The sequence below is a fragment of the Mugil cephalus genome, chromosome 9 (assembly GCF_022458985.1).
Source record: "Mugil cephalus isolate CIBA_MC_2020 chromosome 9, CIBA_Mcephalus_1.1, whole genome shotgun sequence".
In the NCBI taxonomy this organism is placed as follows: domain Eukaryota; kingdom Metazoa; phylum Chordata; class Actinopteri; order Mugiliformes; family Mugilidae; genus Mugil; species Mugil cephalus.
Genome location: NC_061778.1, coordinates 8,008,938 through 8,027,324, shown reverse-complemented (window position 1 = coordinate 8,027,324; position 18,387 = coordinate 8,008,938). Strand labels below are relative to the sequence as shown.

At 40.1% G+C, this 18,387-nt stretch overlaps 2 protein-coding genes across 2 annotated transcripts; both read right to left on the bottom strand.

The window, feature by feature from the left end:
• Positions 1-49: 49 nt before the first annotated feature.
• On the bottom strand, positions 50-12,645 carry p4ha3 (prolyl 4-hydroxylase, alpha polypeptide III). The gene is made up of 13 exons (XM_047593820.1): positions 12,325-12,645; positions 11,485-11,639; positions 11,137-11,360; positions 7,554-7,703; positions 7,437-7,488; positions 7,177-7,334; positions 6,263-6,439; positions 4,324-4,388; positions 4,087-4,246; positions 3,922-3,984; positions 3,506-3,574; positions 2,810-2,906; positions 50-2,358 (listed from the first exon to the last, which is right to left on the bottom strand). The coding sequence occupies exons 1-13, from the start codon at positions 12,507-12,509 to the stop codon at positions 2,288-2,290; spliced, it is 1,626 nt and encodes a 541-aa protein (XP_047449776.1). The 5' UTR covers positions 12,510-12,645; the 3' UTR covers positions 50-2,287.
• A 1,930-nt stretch (positions 12,646-14,575) lies between these two features.
• LOC125013828 (odorant receptor 131-2-like) lies at positions 14,576-15,508 on the bottom strand. Its single transcript, XM_047594729.1, has one exon. It carries the CDS (start codon positions 15,506-15,508, stop codon positions 14,576-14,578), a length of 933 nt encoding a protein of 310 aa, XP_047450685.1.
• Positions 15,509-18,387: the final 2,879 nt, after the last annotated feature.

Here is an 18,387-nt window from a genome sequence, read left to right as displayed (position 1 = left end):
GGCATAGTTACCATTGTATACACTCGGTTATTTCATGTATCAAGATGGGGATATTTATATTGTTTAATATACCTTTATTTAAATAAAAGAAGAATGAGAAGAAGAGGAACTTTGTCATTGCATACTGTATGTTGCATGAATCAGTATAACATAATATAGCTTTCTTTATTTTATTTTTATGTTTTTCATCTTAACCCCTGAAACACCGTCACTGTTTTTTCTTTTGCTCAAAGACTTTTATTGACCTGGTAAAAATAAGAACAACACCAGACACAGCATTGTGTCTGAGAAATTCTGTTATATTTACAAAAATAAATAAAAAACATTAAATTAAAATAATGCTTCAGTTACTTTACAATAACACAGCACACACATTTTAACAAAGTTAAAACATTTTTTTTAAAAACTTAACATTGCACAAACTCCATTTATTTGTATATTATATCACCAGCAGAGGGAAGCACTGATCTCTGTTTCAAAGCTGCTCACTGACACTTCATTTGTTTTTTCTTTTTCTTTTCTTTTCTTTTTTTTTGCCTGAGATTAAAATCTCATTTGTCTCTCAGCTTTAATGTGTTCTGCTGCAGACTATACATCAGACAATAATATATTCAAGTTTTTTGACTCTGTGAGAAGTTGACAACTGGCAACAAGTTAAGGTTTTAAAAGTCAAGTGTGCAGACATCCTGTATGCTTTTGACAATGTGCTGAGGACGACCTATGATCTGGTCATGTGTGCTTTAGGTAGCCTGGACTGTGCTTTTACATAGCAACATATCCCTCTGCAGCCATGTTTGTTGTGGTTACAGTGAGTGCCATTGAAATGGGAGGGGAAGATTGCAGAATAGAGGAGTTTGAATTCAAGGAAGCTTTTAAAAATAAACTATACAAAAGGTCAAATTTATCATTTGAATCCATAAAACCACTAGCGGCTATGTTTTTTTCCATCAGTATAGTCACAGCAGTTGTAAACCGTTATTTTATATTAGTGTAGAGTCAGTATTTAAATTAAATAAATATTCTCAGACCTTTAGTCTGTAGTACTATAAATATATCTCATTAATCTATGAAACAGATGCAACAGGATCAATCTATCTATCCACCTACTCTGTGGAAAAAGAGAGTCCTGCTGTTTAGTGTGCATGCAGGAATGTGCAGTAGACATCCACTACCTGCCGTGTTCATGTATTTCCTCTGTGTCAGTGAGTGTTTGCAGAGCTGGAAAGGAAAACATGCGCCTTTGTGTGCAAGTAAATGTATGACTGAGAGATCCGTGTCACTCAAGCAGCAGGACGTTACCAGAAAGTCCAATCCAACTCAGGCTGCAGATTTTAATAATGCGTATCCCCCCCCACCCCCCCAACAGCCTGTTTCAAAAAGACTGATGACCTACTTAGACGCAGATATCTGAGATATGCAGGCAGGGTTGGTTGGTGTGAGTCCAGACAGGTTTCCTATCACTTGGCACGCAGACAAATATGGCGAACGTTTTACAGCATCAGAGGCTCAATAAGAGGCAGACGTTCTGGTTCATTTGTTCCATTACACCGACAGAGTCTCCCAGAGACAGTGATGATCACATCGTTCAGTCAGCTCGGAATAAACAACGAGCACGCTCACAATGACTGGTTCCTTTGACTCATTTAACCAGACTGAACTGAATCCGCCTGAGAACATCACAAACCCATGACTTAGATTTTAATGTCACGAAACAAGACAGTGTCCTCTACCTTGAGGAGCACGTTACTAGAAGAGACATTTAGTTTTCTCGACACAGACATATGTCTTCTGATTTTTTTTCCTGGCACAATGAGTCTCTATATAATCCATCTTTTGAAGTTATGAAATGTTGAGAGATCTGTTGTTGATTCGTACTGACAGACCCCTGAGAGAGCCCGGCAGAAAAGAGTCGTATAAGATTTCAGTTTTCAAGCATGCAGGAGGTAAACAGCCTCGCGCAGTTTACTGAACCAGCACAGAGGCCTCTCTCCATCTGTAGGAACTGGCCAGAAGGAGCATTAGGCCTCTGGGGCACTGATTGCCAACTACCCCGCTCCTCCTCTCCACTTCCACCTCCATGTCCACTGCAGCAGTGCTCTCTGGGGCCCGGGGCTCCAATCACAGATGCACGCTTCCCCTTCACAGCTCTCGCCCCCCCCGCACCCCACCCCACCTCCCCTCTGCTTGTGTGCTCACTTTCTGGCTGCCTCCTTCTCACCGCCTGCAAGCGTGCCTCACAATTGTAAAGGCTTGTACTCCGAGGGGCCCAGGGATCGCTCCGCCCCTCTCACTCTTCGGGATTCAGGCTGCAGCGATGTTGGAACTCTTGTCCGTGCTCGTGGATCCATTTGTTTGCCACTGAAACACACAGACAGATCCAAACTAATTGACAAATGAAAAAATAAATAAATAAATAAATCACAAAGCGTTCTTGCCTTTGCATATTTTTCATCTTTGAATAATTGTGCAGCGCAGATGTTAATTTCTGGTTCTATCTATGGTTGATAAAAATGACACCTCCAGCCAATGCCTGTGCAGCTGCTTTGTGATGATTAATTTCCTCCCGTTATTTTAACTGGGTCCCCGTCACACATTTGATGCTCTGGGCCAACCGGCAGCAGATGTTTAGCTTCCAAGAAGAGCTCTCAAGTGTCTGAGCTGCACTCTGTAACATCTCTAAACGCATAATGTAGCACAGATGCGCTTAACTCCTGGAAATCAGCTGGATGCTGGATACGTGTGGTGAGAAACAGAGAGTGACAATGAATCAACACGTTGTGTTTTTTTTTTTGCTCTCTCTCTCTCTTACCCCACTTGTCTCCAATAAGTACAGGACAGCCGGCGTGCAGCGTGTCCATGTCTCCTTGACCATTTCTGTGCAGGTTCCACCAGAATATAGCAGCTTTCTGTGACAAAAGGAACAAACAACATCACTTTAGCTAACATTTACTTTCATTATTTATTTTATTAATGAATCTACAGATCTCTACAATTATTTGAACTAAAATATCCGACTATATGCAGTTTCTTTCTTCAAAAGACGGAAAATATAGTAAAAAGACTCAATTATGAATTAGTTCACAATTATTTTCTTTCAATTTTATAATTGGTCCGTTCATACTGTATGCTGCAAAAAAGAGAGCTTCTTGTTGCAGTTATTACTTTATCTGTGATTTATGGAGTTCATTTGTTTTCTGTATAAACATCCAGGATGTGAGACGTTAATAAAAAAGGTGAAGGGTTAAGCCCCGGGGTCTGTCTGTTAAACTGTCTGCAGCTCATTCATCAACCAACAAGACAGAGAAAACTCTCCACTGATGACACAAAAGTAGCATTATGATGAAAATCTTGGCCTATAGTGCTGCTATGATCTGACCTTTCAGCATTTTGACAGCGTAACCGGAGAGTGTGAATGAGGTGTAATTAATGTGGCCTGAGGCAGATATGAAACGCAGACGGAGAGCGGCTGCTTTTAGCTGCTCCGGGACGCTCAGAGTGTGTTTACCTCCACGACAGGGACGCTGAAGTTGGCGTAGATGAAGGCCGTGGACCCACCTGCCTCCACGGAGCTGAGCTGTGGAAAAGGACATTCCTTCAGAGCTGTGTCTTGTGTTTATGAAAAGCCACTCTGTCTGCTGCACTGTTTTAATTCATCGCTCTTTTTTTCAGAGTCATATAGAAGGTACAAACGGAAGTGAGAGAAAAAAAACTGACTTTGACACAACGGCAATAAAATTTTAATGTAGCCAGTGAGGTCAGATCCAGTCAGAGTCTCTCAGGCCAGCTGTTCCAAAGTCTTACAGCACTTGTGGCAAAGGCCAGATTTATTTTGTTTTTAATTTTAGACTTTGAATCCGCCAACAGGAACCTGCCCAAGAACCTCTGGCTGCCATCAGGGTCAGGCAGGGTCAGAACACTCACATATATCATGAAGGTTGCCACGCGATTCCCAGTTTTCAGCTTGTATACAGGACTCGAAGATGACTGTGTTTATGGAAACGGACACGAGAATGTGATAACTGATAAATCATAGTAAATGTACGCACAGTTAAAACACTAAAACTAACCAGCAAGCGATCAACTCACCGTCGCATGGTCAAAATGAGGCTCATAATGGCCTCCAATTCCATAATTCACTACTTGGAGGTATTCTGCAAATGGGTGCATCACGTTCAGACCCGTGAGCATCGAGATCCTCCGGTCCAGCTTCTCAACGATGGAGTGTGCGGAGTCCTTTAACCATGCACTGCAAATGAGACGTTATAATGATCAACATAACGTCCACAGATGTTTTCATGAATGAAGCGATAATCAGACTTGAACCTCTTGCTGATGCGATAGTCTGCTGTTGCTTGTTTCTCTCCGTCCGCCACCACAGATCTCCTCAACTGGTTAGCAATGACATAAAACATCAACAACATCATTAAACTTTGATGTCCAGGTTCAAAGACATGGCTAAAATAAATAAAACCGGGAGCAGATAAGAGACAGTCATCAGAACAGACTTATGTTAATCTTTTCATTCTTGCTTTGGAAAGAGTAAAAACATAATTATTCTTAACTGCAGACAGGAGAGTCTACCCAGTAGATACCAGGATCTCTGTAGAAGTCCAGATGTTTGGGACTGAGTTGGCCCTTCTTAAAGCATCTGGGATTTATTTGAATCATCACACTGAATTCTGCACATTTCAGGTACATAAACTATGCAGGCAACTAGCGATGCATCATTAATATTTCCGACTGGTTTTTGCATATGAAACTTCCAAGAGACAAAACTTCACCAAGTATTTCAGAAATCAGTTAATTTAATCCTGATTAAAACCTATGACATCAGTTTAATTCACTTGTGTTTTCCCCGAGCCTCGTTTCAAAGAGCAAACAGTACTCTAATGAACGCTGCTCGCTGCTCCAAACTAATGCCGCACCATGGGCCTGTTTTCAATCAGCCCACAAGCTGACATAATGATGAAATAAGTACTGGGGTTTCCATCAGAGCAAAGCAAAGCGTGGAAAACTCACAGAACAAAGCCAAAACCTCACAGAAGCTATAGGACACTGATTCAGCGAGCCCACCAAATATTCCTTAAAGAGACGGATTCAGCAGACTTCAGCAGAGCATTTCAGTTTCATCTTTAGATAGATCGCGGACTGGATATTTGCCGTTGGAGCCCGGCAGAGTTATTTGGACAGACTGCGGCGCTCAGCCAAGTTTTCATAGTAATGTATCCCTCATTCCTTTAAGCCTCGCGAAATGTCTGGAAGTTGACCAACTCTTCCTCCATACCGACGCTTCAGGATCATCCCCGTAGGAAAAGAGAATCCCAAGTAATATATTTATTCTTTTCAGCATACCACTATTTCTTATGCTATGAATTATGTCAGTCTGGGTTTAAGCACAATGTTGTGTTTTCCTTTTCAGGCCCCTCAAAGTACAATCAGCAAAATGCGCTGAGAGACGTGTTTTAAAGCCTGACAATAAGAAGAAGCTGTTAAACTCTTATTATAGCACTTGAGTAAACAAACCCAGAGAGTGTCTTTTGATGTTTATTTAAGATGCTAATGGGAATAAACTCTTAGTGCTAGAGTTGAGTCAAACTCATAAATGCATAGCTTTGTTATCGATCGTTGAGAGTCAAAGGGCAATAAAACCTGAGACACAGTAGTGGGGATGTCGATTCGATGGATCATCGGTATTGAAACATGGTAACTGAGAGTTACTGGTCTCATCTCAGGGCCATGAATCCGGTGTAGAGTCCTTACCAATACCTTTAATTGCACATGATCATACTAATAATAATGTGTATAAATGACTACTTTGTGCAAAGCTAAGAGAAAATGTCCAGGGAGAGAGAAGGAATCCTAAATAATTATAATTTGTCCAATCAGTCGAGTGAATTCTAATAATTTCCTGGTGGGAAGCAGCAAAGACGCATTATATTCTTCACGAGTGAAAAACAACACAATTGGTTTGGTCGATTTGTTAAATTCTTCTGAATGAGGGTCAAAAAACCCTAAATGTAATTTTATTGAGGAACATGGAGTTCACATGAAAATAGCAACAGATTTTTCTCCACAGTTCATGTATTTGTTCAATTGAACAAACCCAAACAGACTTCAACTCGAAGTCCTGCTGTTGCCAAGAAAACACTTTGTGAGACCCATGAGGACGACCTCGTCCATTTGTTATCACAACTCTACAAAACATTACACGCAAACAAATGCACATGAATAAAGAGCAGACATGTTGGGCTGTGTCACTTACTCCGGGCTGGGCCGTCCTCTTGATGTCTTCAGCCTCTGTGTCGGTGATGAAGTCGTGGAAAAGGACAACGTACGGCTGCAGACTCAGCACCTCCCGTCTCACGGGCAGCAGCCGCAGCGCAGGGTTGTCGTTGGTGAAGTAGTCGCAATAAAGTTTGGGGTTTTCAAAATGCATGGGCTGTTTGGAGAAACGAGCATCTGAGGTCCATTACAAGATCAGAACAAGGATGGATTATTCTTCCACAGGCCATTACTCGCATCCTAAGTGTTTTTCTCTTCCCACATTAGCTTCAAAGCAAATATGACTAATTGTGGTGCTTTTATGGCCAAGGAAACAGTTTAAAGTTACGAGGTACTTAATTTTTGACAAACTACTTGGAACAGTCTAAATGAAATTTATATAAAACTAATCGTAGTCCCCTTATTAAAAACTTAATTTTGTGAACGCTGGCAGCTGAAATTTGAGATCTTTTTTTCAGAGAAATTTCCTCTGTTAGATTTTAAAGCAACTTCAATTACTCATTATGATTTTTCTTTCAAAGCAGCAGAATTATTAGTTCCCATCTCATTGACTAGTTCCCACACTGTAGAAAGTATGGCCGGTGAATTCACATGTTAATGGTCCATTACATTTCACAAGAATGTCTAAATCGCTAGCTCACTGGTGATCTAAAAATGAGAATGATGTCAGTCACATTAAAACCACCAGACCATCATACTTCTAAGCTGATTGGAGCATAATTACAGACACATGGACCATCTACAATAGTGACAATTAGTCAAGCACTTCAGTTGAGCATAGCTGGAAAACATATTCTCCCTTTTACAGGAAGTCACGCAAATGCTCCAATGGAAAAACAGTACCCAATACTTGGTAAATAACTCAAATTGACTCAAATGTGCAGCGATGAATACCTGGGAGCCTTGCGTCTGACAGAGTCTCTCATAGGTGTCCCTGGTCTTTAAATAAGAGGAGGTGGGTCTCCTCAGCCTGTCGCCTCTGGGTGGACCTGCAGCAACCAGCAGCTTCTCATATTTCTCAACGTTCTGCAAAACTCTTCCATTCATTGGATCTGAGGGGAAACACATGCACGTGAGCAGGGAAGAGTCACTCTGGGATGAAAATAAAAAAGAAAGTTAAGAGAAAGTGACGGCAGTTAGGGGAAAAGATTTACCGTGATGCAGCAGCTCCTGAGATAAACTCAGAGCGTAGGAGACGTTTCCTGTCTGAAACAATGAGAGGAATTTAGGGAAGGACAGTCTCCAAAATTCCCAAATGTCAGTGAATCTACCTTAAAGTGAGAAAACGCCAGATGATCCAAAGCGTCCTCCAAAGTCCCTTCATTCTCAGGGCTCCACTCTCCTCTTGCTCCCTTGAAGAGACGCACCGACTCCTCCATCCACTGCACTGAGTGATAATAGTCCTCTAGATCATAAGCCACCTGTTACAACAACACTTTGTTTAAATACGATTTAGAAAGTTGAATGCGAGTCTGCCAGAGTTTGTGAGGTTTTGGGATTGCTGAGATCATTTTAGTGTGAATCACGTAAACAGCCGGCGGCCCAGGTTTGAGCCAACATCAGCAGCCAGGATCCATTGACCTGGCTCAGTATTTTAAATGCAGTGTGGTGGTTGGCTGAACTAATATGGAACTGAATGAGAGGAAAGCTGTATTTGCTACCGTTGGCATGTGAGAGGAATACAGAAATGTGAAGTGAAATATAGCAGAAAATCAACACCGGTAATATCTGGGGATTTGGAGGAAGACTGGAGCTTTGACGTACCAGACAGGATCAGAACAGAGACTAACAGGATCTGCAGCACCAGACCGACTTAAACACTTGAGAATACTTCACGTGGATGAGTTTAACGTGTTCAATCAGGCCCTTTTGGACCTTTTATCAGCCATCCATCCATTAATATTTGCTCATCCGAAGTCGGGTTGTGGTGGAGGAGTCAGGCTGGGATAGTATCTTAGATGTCCCTCTTCCCAGAAGCCCATTATAGTTCCTCATGATGAATCCAAACTTTTTATAAGCTAGTCGAGATCTACTGTATGTCTCAGCGAATTGTTGGTCTAACCCAGGTTCTCCTTCCAGATGCCCCCTAGGTTTTGGAGGTACCCAGGAGGCTTTGTCATTTTTTCAGTCACTACCAAAAGTTCATGATCACAACTTCCAGATGGTAGTTGAGTGGGAGACACCTTGTAATGGTACCTACATGTCTCTCTCAAAGCAGCTGACATAATTTATATAAAATTGAGTAAATTAGCAACCAAACTTATGCATGTACCAGACTGTAAACATGTATATTTGTGCTGTAAAGTTAGGCATTTTTAACACAGTGGTCTGCGTGGATTGACTCACGTTTGAAATCAGCCTCAAGTGACCAATTGAGGAACTGCAGTTTTTGACACTTGGGCATTGGCTTAATTTTTCATTCATGAATTTGTGCCTGGTTTGATCATGTTGTAATACTCAAAAAGTCACTGAAGCCTCAGTACCCTCAAGTTGAGTTACCAAGATGGCCACCCCATGCGTAAAGAGTAATTAGACACTCCTGTAACATTCCGTTAATTAGCACTTCTGAATATTTTTGCTGCATTAAATCGGTCGTACAGACAGTATTTTTTGACATACATGTGTTGTAATACTGTTAGAATGTAATTTAAGTTGTTCATGTGTTGTATAGGAACTACAAGTCTAAATTAAACAATTAAAACTTTTGAATATTTTTTTATATATATTTCTGCCTCATGTGGTCATGAGTTGGTTCAAGCTTGATTTACAATTTGAGTGACTTAAATAGCCTAAATGTAGTTTAACATTATAGCAATAATATTAGTTCATATCAAGCATTATTTAAAAACTTTAATTCTGCACTCAAAAAATTGAAATATTGAACACACCAAGTTTCCACCAAGTTATATTCGGACAAGCCAAGACCTTTCGTGGATGCAGCCATCTAGTTTACCGACTTCTGTAACTGGATCGTCCATCATTCCTAGCGCTGAGTGTAAATGCAACGCATCATAAGGCTCCAATGGTGAAGTTCTCTGTTCACACAGTCACTGCATCTTTTTATGCTCTTGTACTCATGTACTAAGGAAATTAGCTGCAGAGACTAAAACCAAACATGTTTATTTCTGCAGTAACGATTTAACATGAAGGTAATCTGACTCGTTTCTGGAGTCAACCTCAAGCAGCTCTTCAAAAAACTCCAATCTACGCGTTAGTGTTTCACGCCCGAAGGTCAGAGCACCTTAAGCAATATTTCTATGTTTACAAAATCACAAACACTGGCTGCAGTCTTCTTTATCTGGTCTCAAACCTGTCTGGGAGCTGACTTGACTTGATTAAGTAGGTGCTGACTAAAGGCCTGACAACACCCACACAGAGACAGGGTTGGATGTGGCTCCTCCCGTCACAGATTGTGTCCACAAACCCCCTCCAGACGTCACCCTAACAAACATCCCTGTGTACCAACACACACACACACACACACACACACACACACACACACACACACACACACACACACACACACACACACACACACCCCCACAGAAACTCACCAACTAATCAGCCAATCAGACCTCAGGTTCACACCCAGTTCACAACATTACACCCTTTAATTTGCAGGTTTTCAGTCTCTAAAACGGATTTAAAATTCTCTCTAATGAAAGTTACAAGCAACAAACGTCTGTCAGTAAAATGCTGCTGGTTTAAAAAAAGCAGTTTAACAGACACATAAAAAGCAGGCAACTCCTTCACAGAACCAAAACTCAGCATCTCTGCGTGGAGATTGAAGTGAAGGGAAACTCTGCTCCTCGCCCCTAACTTCTGCTGAAAGCGCATTATCTCACATAATGCATTTTCCATACATGAGCATGACTCTCCCACAGAGAACCCTTCCCTCACACTTCACCACTGTACAGCGGAAAGCTTTTTTTTTTCTTTCCCCTCGAAGAAAAGCATACTCATCTTCACATGAAAACAACTCCCCAGACGCAATGGGAGGAATCCCACTTTTTCCAGGCTGACGGTCTGGATTCCCACCACACAGTGATTGAAAGGTCCAGACGTTAATCAGGGAGGGAGAGTTTCACAGCCACATCTTTTAATGCATTTACATTTACTCAAGTACTGCACTTAAATACAGAGGTACTTGTTTCTGTTTTATGGAATTGTATATATCTGCTTTACAGTATTTTAGTCGTCTACTTTTATTTGATTTAATTCACTTTTCTTTTTTTTAAACACTCCCAGGTGTTCAGATTTCAGATTTAGAGGGGTGGTGTGGTTCAATAGGAAAATGTTAGTGTCTAATAACCTTACAAATACTTGATCTGCTCTGCTCTTGTTTGCCACAAGATATATGATTAATCGGGGAAGGATATTTTTACAGACACGTCTTCTGAGCATGTCTCAACACATTTCCTTTGCTATGTTTTAGCAAGTTCTTCAACCAAGTGTTTGAAGCCTGAATTTATATGATGAACTTAGTGTTGTCAGTAAAGTTTCTCATATTTTCTTCTACTACCAGTTATTACAGGGCTCAACTTTCACAAAAAAAAGTTGTTTTGTGACTGGTGTTTTTGGAATGTAAACACAGATAGCTGCTGTCATCCATGTAAATAGTTCAGCTGGAGCCTCCGAGGATTAACGCCTTAGCCACTTGAGCAAAAGTAAATGTGAAATTTAAATGTAAAGCACATGTGTGCAGCAAGACTTATCACGTGACTCTGCAAAGACATTTTTACATACAGATGTATCAAAGTCTAATAATCACTCATAGAAACCAACTATTAATATTTTTAAAAAAAAAAAAAATCAATTAGAAGAAACAGCAGATGAAGGCAATAGACTATGTACCTTCCCAACCAGGAAGCAGTCGTCACCAGACAGTGGGATGGACACCGCAGGCATGCAGACATCAACGGGCTCCCCATTTGTGACTCTCTGAAAACGACCCCTCACTAGACTGGACACCTGGAGCGCGTACACATCCTGCAGCCTCATCAGCCCCCTGGCGGCCCCCTGGAGGTCTTCCAGCTTGGGAAGATCGGCCTCTTCCTCCTCGTAACTGGACCTGAGGGCTGGACAGCAGAGGGGTCAAGAGGTGAACCGGGAGGGGGGGCCGTGTGTGGTGTTGACAGCAGGGAGGAGGGGGAGTTGTGTGTTTAGTCATCAGCGCCAGATGTGTCCGTGTAGGGGACCAACCTTGGGCGTTCTCCTGGGCTTCGTTGCTGTAGACGACGTTCAGCCACTCTGACTGAAGACGCTTGATGAGAGTGAAAGCCACCAGAGGGTTCCCCATCGTAGCCGCCGGGCCTTTGTAGAGTTCTGTATGCAGCTCAGACACTTTGGCATAAAATCTGTGTGGGAGATTGAGTGTGGTTCATAAAAGAAAAAAAAAAAAGTGCTCGTAGAGGGTGAAAACACGATGAAGTATTTTCATTCAAAATCCTCTTGATTGTTTCACACTGACTCATGGAAACTTGCATCTAATTATCATAAAGTCGAAGCCTTATGACACACCACTAAAATACACCACAATAAAGCTCCTGTTTGAAATTGTGTGGCCACAAAATTAGAGGCAGTCCCACAGGGAAAATGGGAGTAATAGTCTGGTTTAAAGATTTCTTACTGAAACCTGTAAGAAAATAAATATAATATATTTTTTTTCCCCTTTAATTTCCTGTTTCTTTGTTGAAGATGCACAATTAATCCTTTTTCTTCCTATAATTTCGTGCTGCTGTGGATCTGATAATGTGACCGAATCCTTGTAAAATCAAGGCATGTGCGCCTCTCTTCATCACGTCCAACTGCTTGTCTCGTTAGTATTATTATTATTTACTTTCTGTACTTTCTGTGGAGCAGATCCAGGATTATGTCACCAGAGAATAAACAAACATTAAAACAGAGCTGTAAATGTATGGGCTGATACTCTATAACCCTTAATTCAAACACCATTAAAACTTCGAGGAGATCCATCAGTAGGCTAATTCATATCATTTCCTAAAAGTAAAGAGCTCTTATAAGGGTCCATTCATCACTGACCGTCTGATGTCCTCCAGCCACTCCAGCTCGCGGTCAATGTAAGTCCTCAAGTAATCGATCAGTTTCCGTTCAACGCTGATCGCCTGTTTTACGTTCAGCAGCGACGTGTACATTTCTCCTGAAGCCCCTGGAAGCAAAGCGGCGCCGACAACCAGGAGAAAGTAAACCCGTGCAGGATGCTTCATCTCCGGCTCTGAGAATAAACTTTTCCTTCTCCTTCTACTTCTTCTTCTTCTTCTTCCTCTGCTGCAGCCGCAGCTTCTCTGGTTTTAATTGTTCCTCTCAGTTTTCCTGAACTGCGCTGAGGATCTCCGGGACGAGCTGCAGGCTGTCTTATCTGATCCGAGATCAGCTTTTACCAGCTTTTCATGAGTCAGACCTGCAGCCTGAAGTCATTCAAGATAATTAGTTTTTACTCATTTTTTCTTCTTCTTTTTTATAACAGGAAATTTAAGTTTTTTTTTCGATGTTTGAGATGAGACGAGCTGTTCAGTCCGCGATGCAAATACATCACAGTTTAATCTATCAGCTTTATTTTACCTTTTAATGGCAGAATAAACTCTTTTTAAAATGTATGAATAAATGTTAATCGTTTGCTTTCACAAAGAAATAAATTGAATGTAGGATTGAATAAAATAAATAAATAAATAAAAATAAGTTTGGAATCAGAGCGACATCTGCTGGTCAAAGGTCATCACAGCAATCGGGCTGCAGTAAAGAGTTTTTATATTAAACTTTCCATTGTGATGTGCGAGAACAAATAAAACGAGAAAAATAATCAGTCTGCAAGAAGCTTTTTTTTTTAATTTTTAAATGATTTAATTAAATGAATATTGTTGAGATTCACGATGCAATAAAGGAAAAGGCACCTCTGCATTATGTTTCTGTGTTATAGGTAAAAAATCTAAGTATAAAGTGATTGGATTTAAGCGTGTTTTATGTGCATGCTTAAGCTCCTTATTATCTCATATACAGAGAGTATATACATTACAAATATACATTTACATCATTTAGAGATCCAAGGAGAGAGCAGCACCTAGTTCTTTATACATAAATATATATATATATATATAATATATATATATATATATATATATTTTATATATATTATATATATATTTAGTGTTAGTATTTGAATAGTTACAATGAGGGCAAGAAAAATCTGTCTATCTCTGTTTTCAAAGAATAAATTTAGGTATTGTTAGACTTATAATTCCCTTTCTGCTGGGACTCGTTGGCAGAAGAGAGTCAGTTTTATTTTGTGTTATGGTGCCCTTTCTACTAACTGTACAACACCTTGTTCATTTAATATAAAACATATAGATATTTTATATAACTTATATTTTTATGCAACATTTAAGAGACATTTAAATAAGTAAAGAGAGAAAGGAGGTTTAAACTCACAGCAGCATTTTGGTAGAAAGTCCTTTTTCCACATAAATATCTCAGTTGAACGATAGAAAATAAAAAATAGAAATAAAACTAAAATCTTTTGTGTCCATCAAAAGAAACATACTTTTGCACATACTGATTTCTGCATCCAAAATATATTCGGCAAAAAATGCTTTGTAATGTGTCAACAAAATATCTGAAATAAAAGTCTAGGACAAGGATGAGACCCAGATCTGGTGCCAGACCTAATTTACCTTAAAGGCACCCACTCAGTTGAGTAAACTTTGCTGAAGCTTCTGGCCCAGATCTGCAGCGTCTGTCTGGTTTATGTTTAACGGCGCCAGATCTATAAACCTGTTGATCTTGTCTCAGGAAATATTTTATCCGTCACAATTGCTTCCAATGAGGGTACAAGGGGTTCGATTTGACTATTGTGAATGATTTGTCTATACATCTTCATATAGACACACAAAAACATAAAAATCAGTTATATAACTATTTATGGCACGCACAAGACAACATTTAAGACTTGTGTTAATTGCAAATAAGACATTTTAAATGTGCCAAATCAATAGTTGAGTGTTTCTTCTGGCTCAAACTGACCATTCAAATATTCCTTGCAGGCTTTTACGTCATGTAATAACTTAAAGTTGATCTAAAACTAATATGAATAAAATATGAATAAACAGCAGTAATAAAATTACAATATTTAATGTTAACAGTTGCAAGTAAATCATCAACCTTTTACAAAACAATAACCTCCTCAGAGACCTGCAGATGCTCTATTTGACCATAAAAGATACTTGGGCATTAGAGCATTATGTTTATCTATCTAATCTATCTTATATAAATCAGCTTTTTAAAGAGGCAGATGAGGTTTGACTTTGTTCGAGCAGCAGAGGAATGCTTTTCCAATGTAGCCCCTGAGACTCTGATCTCTGAAGCCATAGATGAGAGGGCTGAGAAAGCGCGGGATCAGCATGAAACAGAAGTAATTGAAAAAGGCCACGTCTTCTGCAGACAAGCTGCTGTGCAGTATTAAAGTTTCAGTGATGGGGTGAGTGAAGGCCAACATGCAGAGCAGCAGCTGAAAGCCGTGCAGCAGCACCGTGTGCATGGCTTTGTTCACAGACACCCTGTCCTGCCTCATCTTCCTGGTCTCCAGCAGGATTCTCACATAGGTGAAGATGATTATAACAGCCACTACTGCAAAGAATAGCACACTTATAGCAGCTTTGAACAAAATCTGGATTGGGGATGAGTTGACAGCAGGTTTACAAATCACAGGAGTGGAAAGGGCATCCACTGTGGGATCTCTTTCCCCGATGCTGTACTCAATAATGGGGAAGATGCAGCTGATGAACCACACAAACAGAATAATAATCCAGATACGGTTTGAGTGCCAGGCAGCCGGGCGCTGTAGGGGGTAGAAGATGGCCACGTAACGCTCCAGTGACATTGTGGCCAGGATTAAAGGTGTATTGTGGAACGTGGCAGTGGATATGAAGAGCAGAGGCATACAGTAGACAATGGCAAATTTCACCTTACCCATAACAAAGAGGAAGAGCAGCACAGAGGACACAATCTGCAGGGTGTCGCTGACAAGCATGTAGGCAAACAGGATGTAACGTGAGGTGTCCAGGAACTGTCTGTGCGACGCAAAGATGTGCAGCATGACAACAACACAGCAGAGAAAGAAAAAGAAGGAGGGGATGACCACACACACCTTGATGATTATAGAGAGGGTTTTTAGGGAAGTTGCATTGAGAGAAAATTCAGTTAGATTCTGCATTTTGCAGCTGTAGACTGGAGCACACCTGTTAAAGAGTCAGAAAACATACCATGTAGTACAATTTAAGACCAGAATATGGCACAATGTAATCCATAAACGCTTGACAAACATGAGTGAGTCCATCTCTTTAAATTATTTGTGTTTAACTAAATGTATATTTCAAAATAAAAGAGCTCCACTCACTCTGTCAGAAGCAGGATTTTCTCTCAATTCGGCCTTGTTCCCTTGAAAAAAAATATCTGCCGTAAGGCCAAAGTGGCCTTGATGCCCTGCGGTTTTGTGGTCTGCCTCTTGCCTGTCAACACGGCTTTAACACCCCAGCGTCTACTGAGAAAAAAAATACGTCTTTTGATGACATTCTGGATTCTTATTGGGCAACTCATCAGTGGTGGATCTGATTCGAGCCTGGCGTGAACTGCTCGAACGAGCTATAATAACAGTTTAACACCAATCTATCACCAGCCAACCAGGAGACTTAATTAAACGCACCCCCCCCCACCCACTTGTGTCTGCGTCTGTGACGTTTTTCAATTTTCATTGACGAGACAGAGAAAAAGTTCATTGAGGTAAGACTGTGTGATAACTTAACGAACGAATGAAGAGATGTGAAAGCTTGATGCGGCTTCCGACAGAATGCCGCGTTCTTCATTGCATTCAGGTTCAGGTTTATTAATATTTACATTTGTGGAGATTTTCTGTTAACAGTTCAATTCTTAAGAATGGTGATATGCCTACTTGTTATAAGGTCACACTATAACAATAAACAAAAACAACTACAGTAACAGTTATAAGAATGAAAACAGTTATCTAAGACAAATGGCTAGATAACCTAGCCAGTTGTCTGGCTAGCCTATCTACTTATTGCCACCCTGATGTGAGTAATGGTCTGACCCTGGCCACCCCACTGAAAAATGTCTGACTCTGCCACCCGGGTTTTTCGCTCTGATGTTGGTGATTTTGTCACTCAACGGCCTGACGGACTGTATCATTGTAGAAGCTTCAGCTCAACAACAAGTTTTGGACTGGTCCCATAAAGACCAGACTCTGAAGGGCAGAGATTTTTCTTCATTTGTTTTGCAAATTTTGCAATTTGTTTTTCATTTGTTGCATCCAAGGAGAAGAAGAGATTTGGCGGCAAATGTTGGGCTCTGAGCGGGACACAGTGATTTAATCAAATATCAGCAGTCTTTTGTTGGAGTGGGGATTTGACCGGTCCATTCTTCAGGTCATCAATAAACTACAACATCATCTGTAATGTATACGATGATGTATGAGGGAAGAAAAAAAAAGATACACAGCTCTCAGAGCAGGAGGTCTGACCTGGGACTTGTGCCGATGTGAAATCACCAAAGGCAGGTCGACCCGAGATTTTCAATGTGAAAGCAGTATAAGATAGGAATTTCAACATATAGGGCCTAAGTTTGTTACTGCTAAATAAGAATTGCTTGTACAGTATCTTTATCTCGTTACAACGTTGACTCACTTTTAACGTGCCGAGTACCGACTGTAGCCTGTAACAAACGCTAATTAGCTTGCTGTCAAGTTTTTCCTTTGTCAGGCTTTAAGCGTAAGGTCATGGATGTTACTACTGCTTGTTCCTGCCACTGGCTGTTCATAGCCACTTTTTTAATATATGCATTTGGCACTGTTTTATTACTGACAGTGTTGCATTGTTCTGCAAATTTGCTTGTAATTTAATATTTCAGATCTTGAGATCTTGAAATAAAAGGTCTGAAAATGTTTTCTTTGTCGTCTATTTAGTTCATTTTACTTCCTCAATAATTTTCCTTGATTTAGAAATCAGTCTGGGCTCTGTGGGTTAATCAGTAGCCTGCATGCAAGTGTATGTTCCGTTTAGAGTCAAACATTTTGATGCACTCCAGGCTCAATTTTGATTAATTAAAAATCTGTGTAGTAGTACAGTCTGAAGATGCTCTTGCGCATTCAGCATCAATTGAACTAAAATTATGGGAGGATATAAGGTTAGATATGTTCAATATTTTATTTTCAGACATCATAGTGTAGGAGATGTTTCTTGACCTGCTTGCTAGTTTCAACTGAGACTCCAATCTTCCTCAGAAGTGTCATTAGTTCTTAAATTAAATTCGTTATAGACGTGAACTTAAAATCATTGTTTTATTTTATGGCCATGGTGCCCTCAAAAAATTGACAATACAAAAGGCTAAGTGGCCTTGCCCCTAAAATGACGAAATTCCAGGCCTGGTCAGAAGAGTTCAGATTTATCCTCTTATTATGAAACATGTTGTCAGGGAGCAACATCTCAGAGACGTTCTCCCTATTATCTAATGTGTTCAAATATGTTCTTCATTCCTCCAGAGGTAAATTCATTTCATGCAATGTCATTTATCATTTTCATTCATTAGCAACAAATTTCAGTGGGGAGAAGAACTTTTATTATAGATTAATAAGTATTAGTAAGTTGAACAAATAAATTCACAATATAAAAAAAAGATAAAGCCTTTATTGATATCATAATCTAAAAAGCCACTGAGAAATTAAATCCAGGCCTTTTGATAGCAGAAACATAGTAGGGAAAAACATAAGCAAATGGACAAATTTCTCCATAACAATACCACAGCATACAATTTGAATAAATGCCACTTAAATGAACAGAGTAAACTTAAAATAGAAATAGTGAATCTACCACCTTTTAAAAAATTAGTAGTCTGCCGAAAATTTGTTTCTTCTTAATCTAAAATTGAGGATAAACACTTTAATATCATAAGCATGAACATAAACCAGTGCAGTCATTTTCTGACCAACAGTTCCATCCCACAATATTTGGTGGAGAGCTGTTTAATCTGGCTGCACTGAAAACCTTAAATTCACGAATGATAAAGTATGCGTGGACATGATGC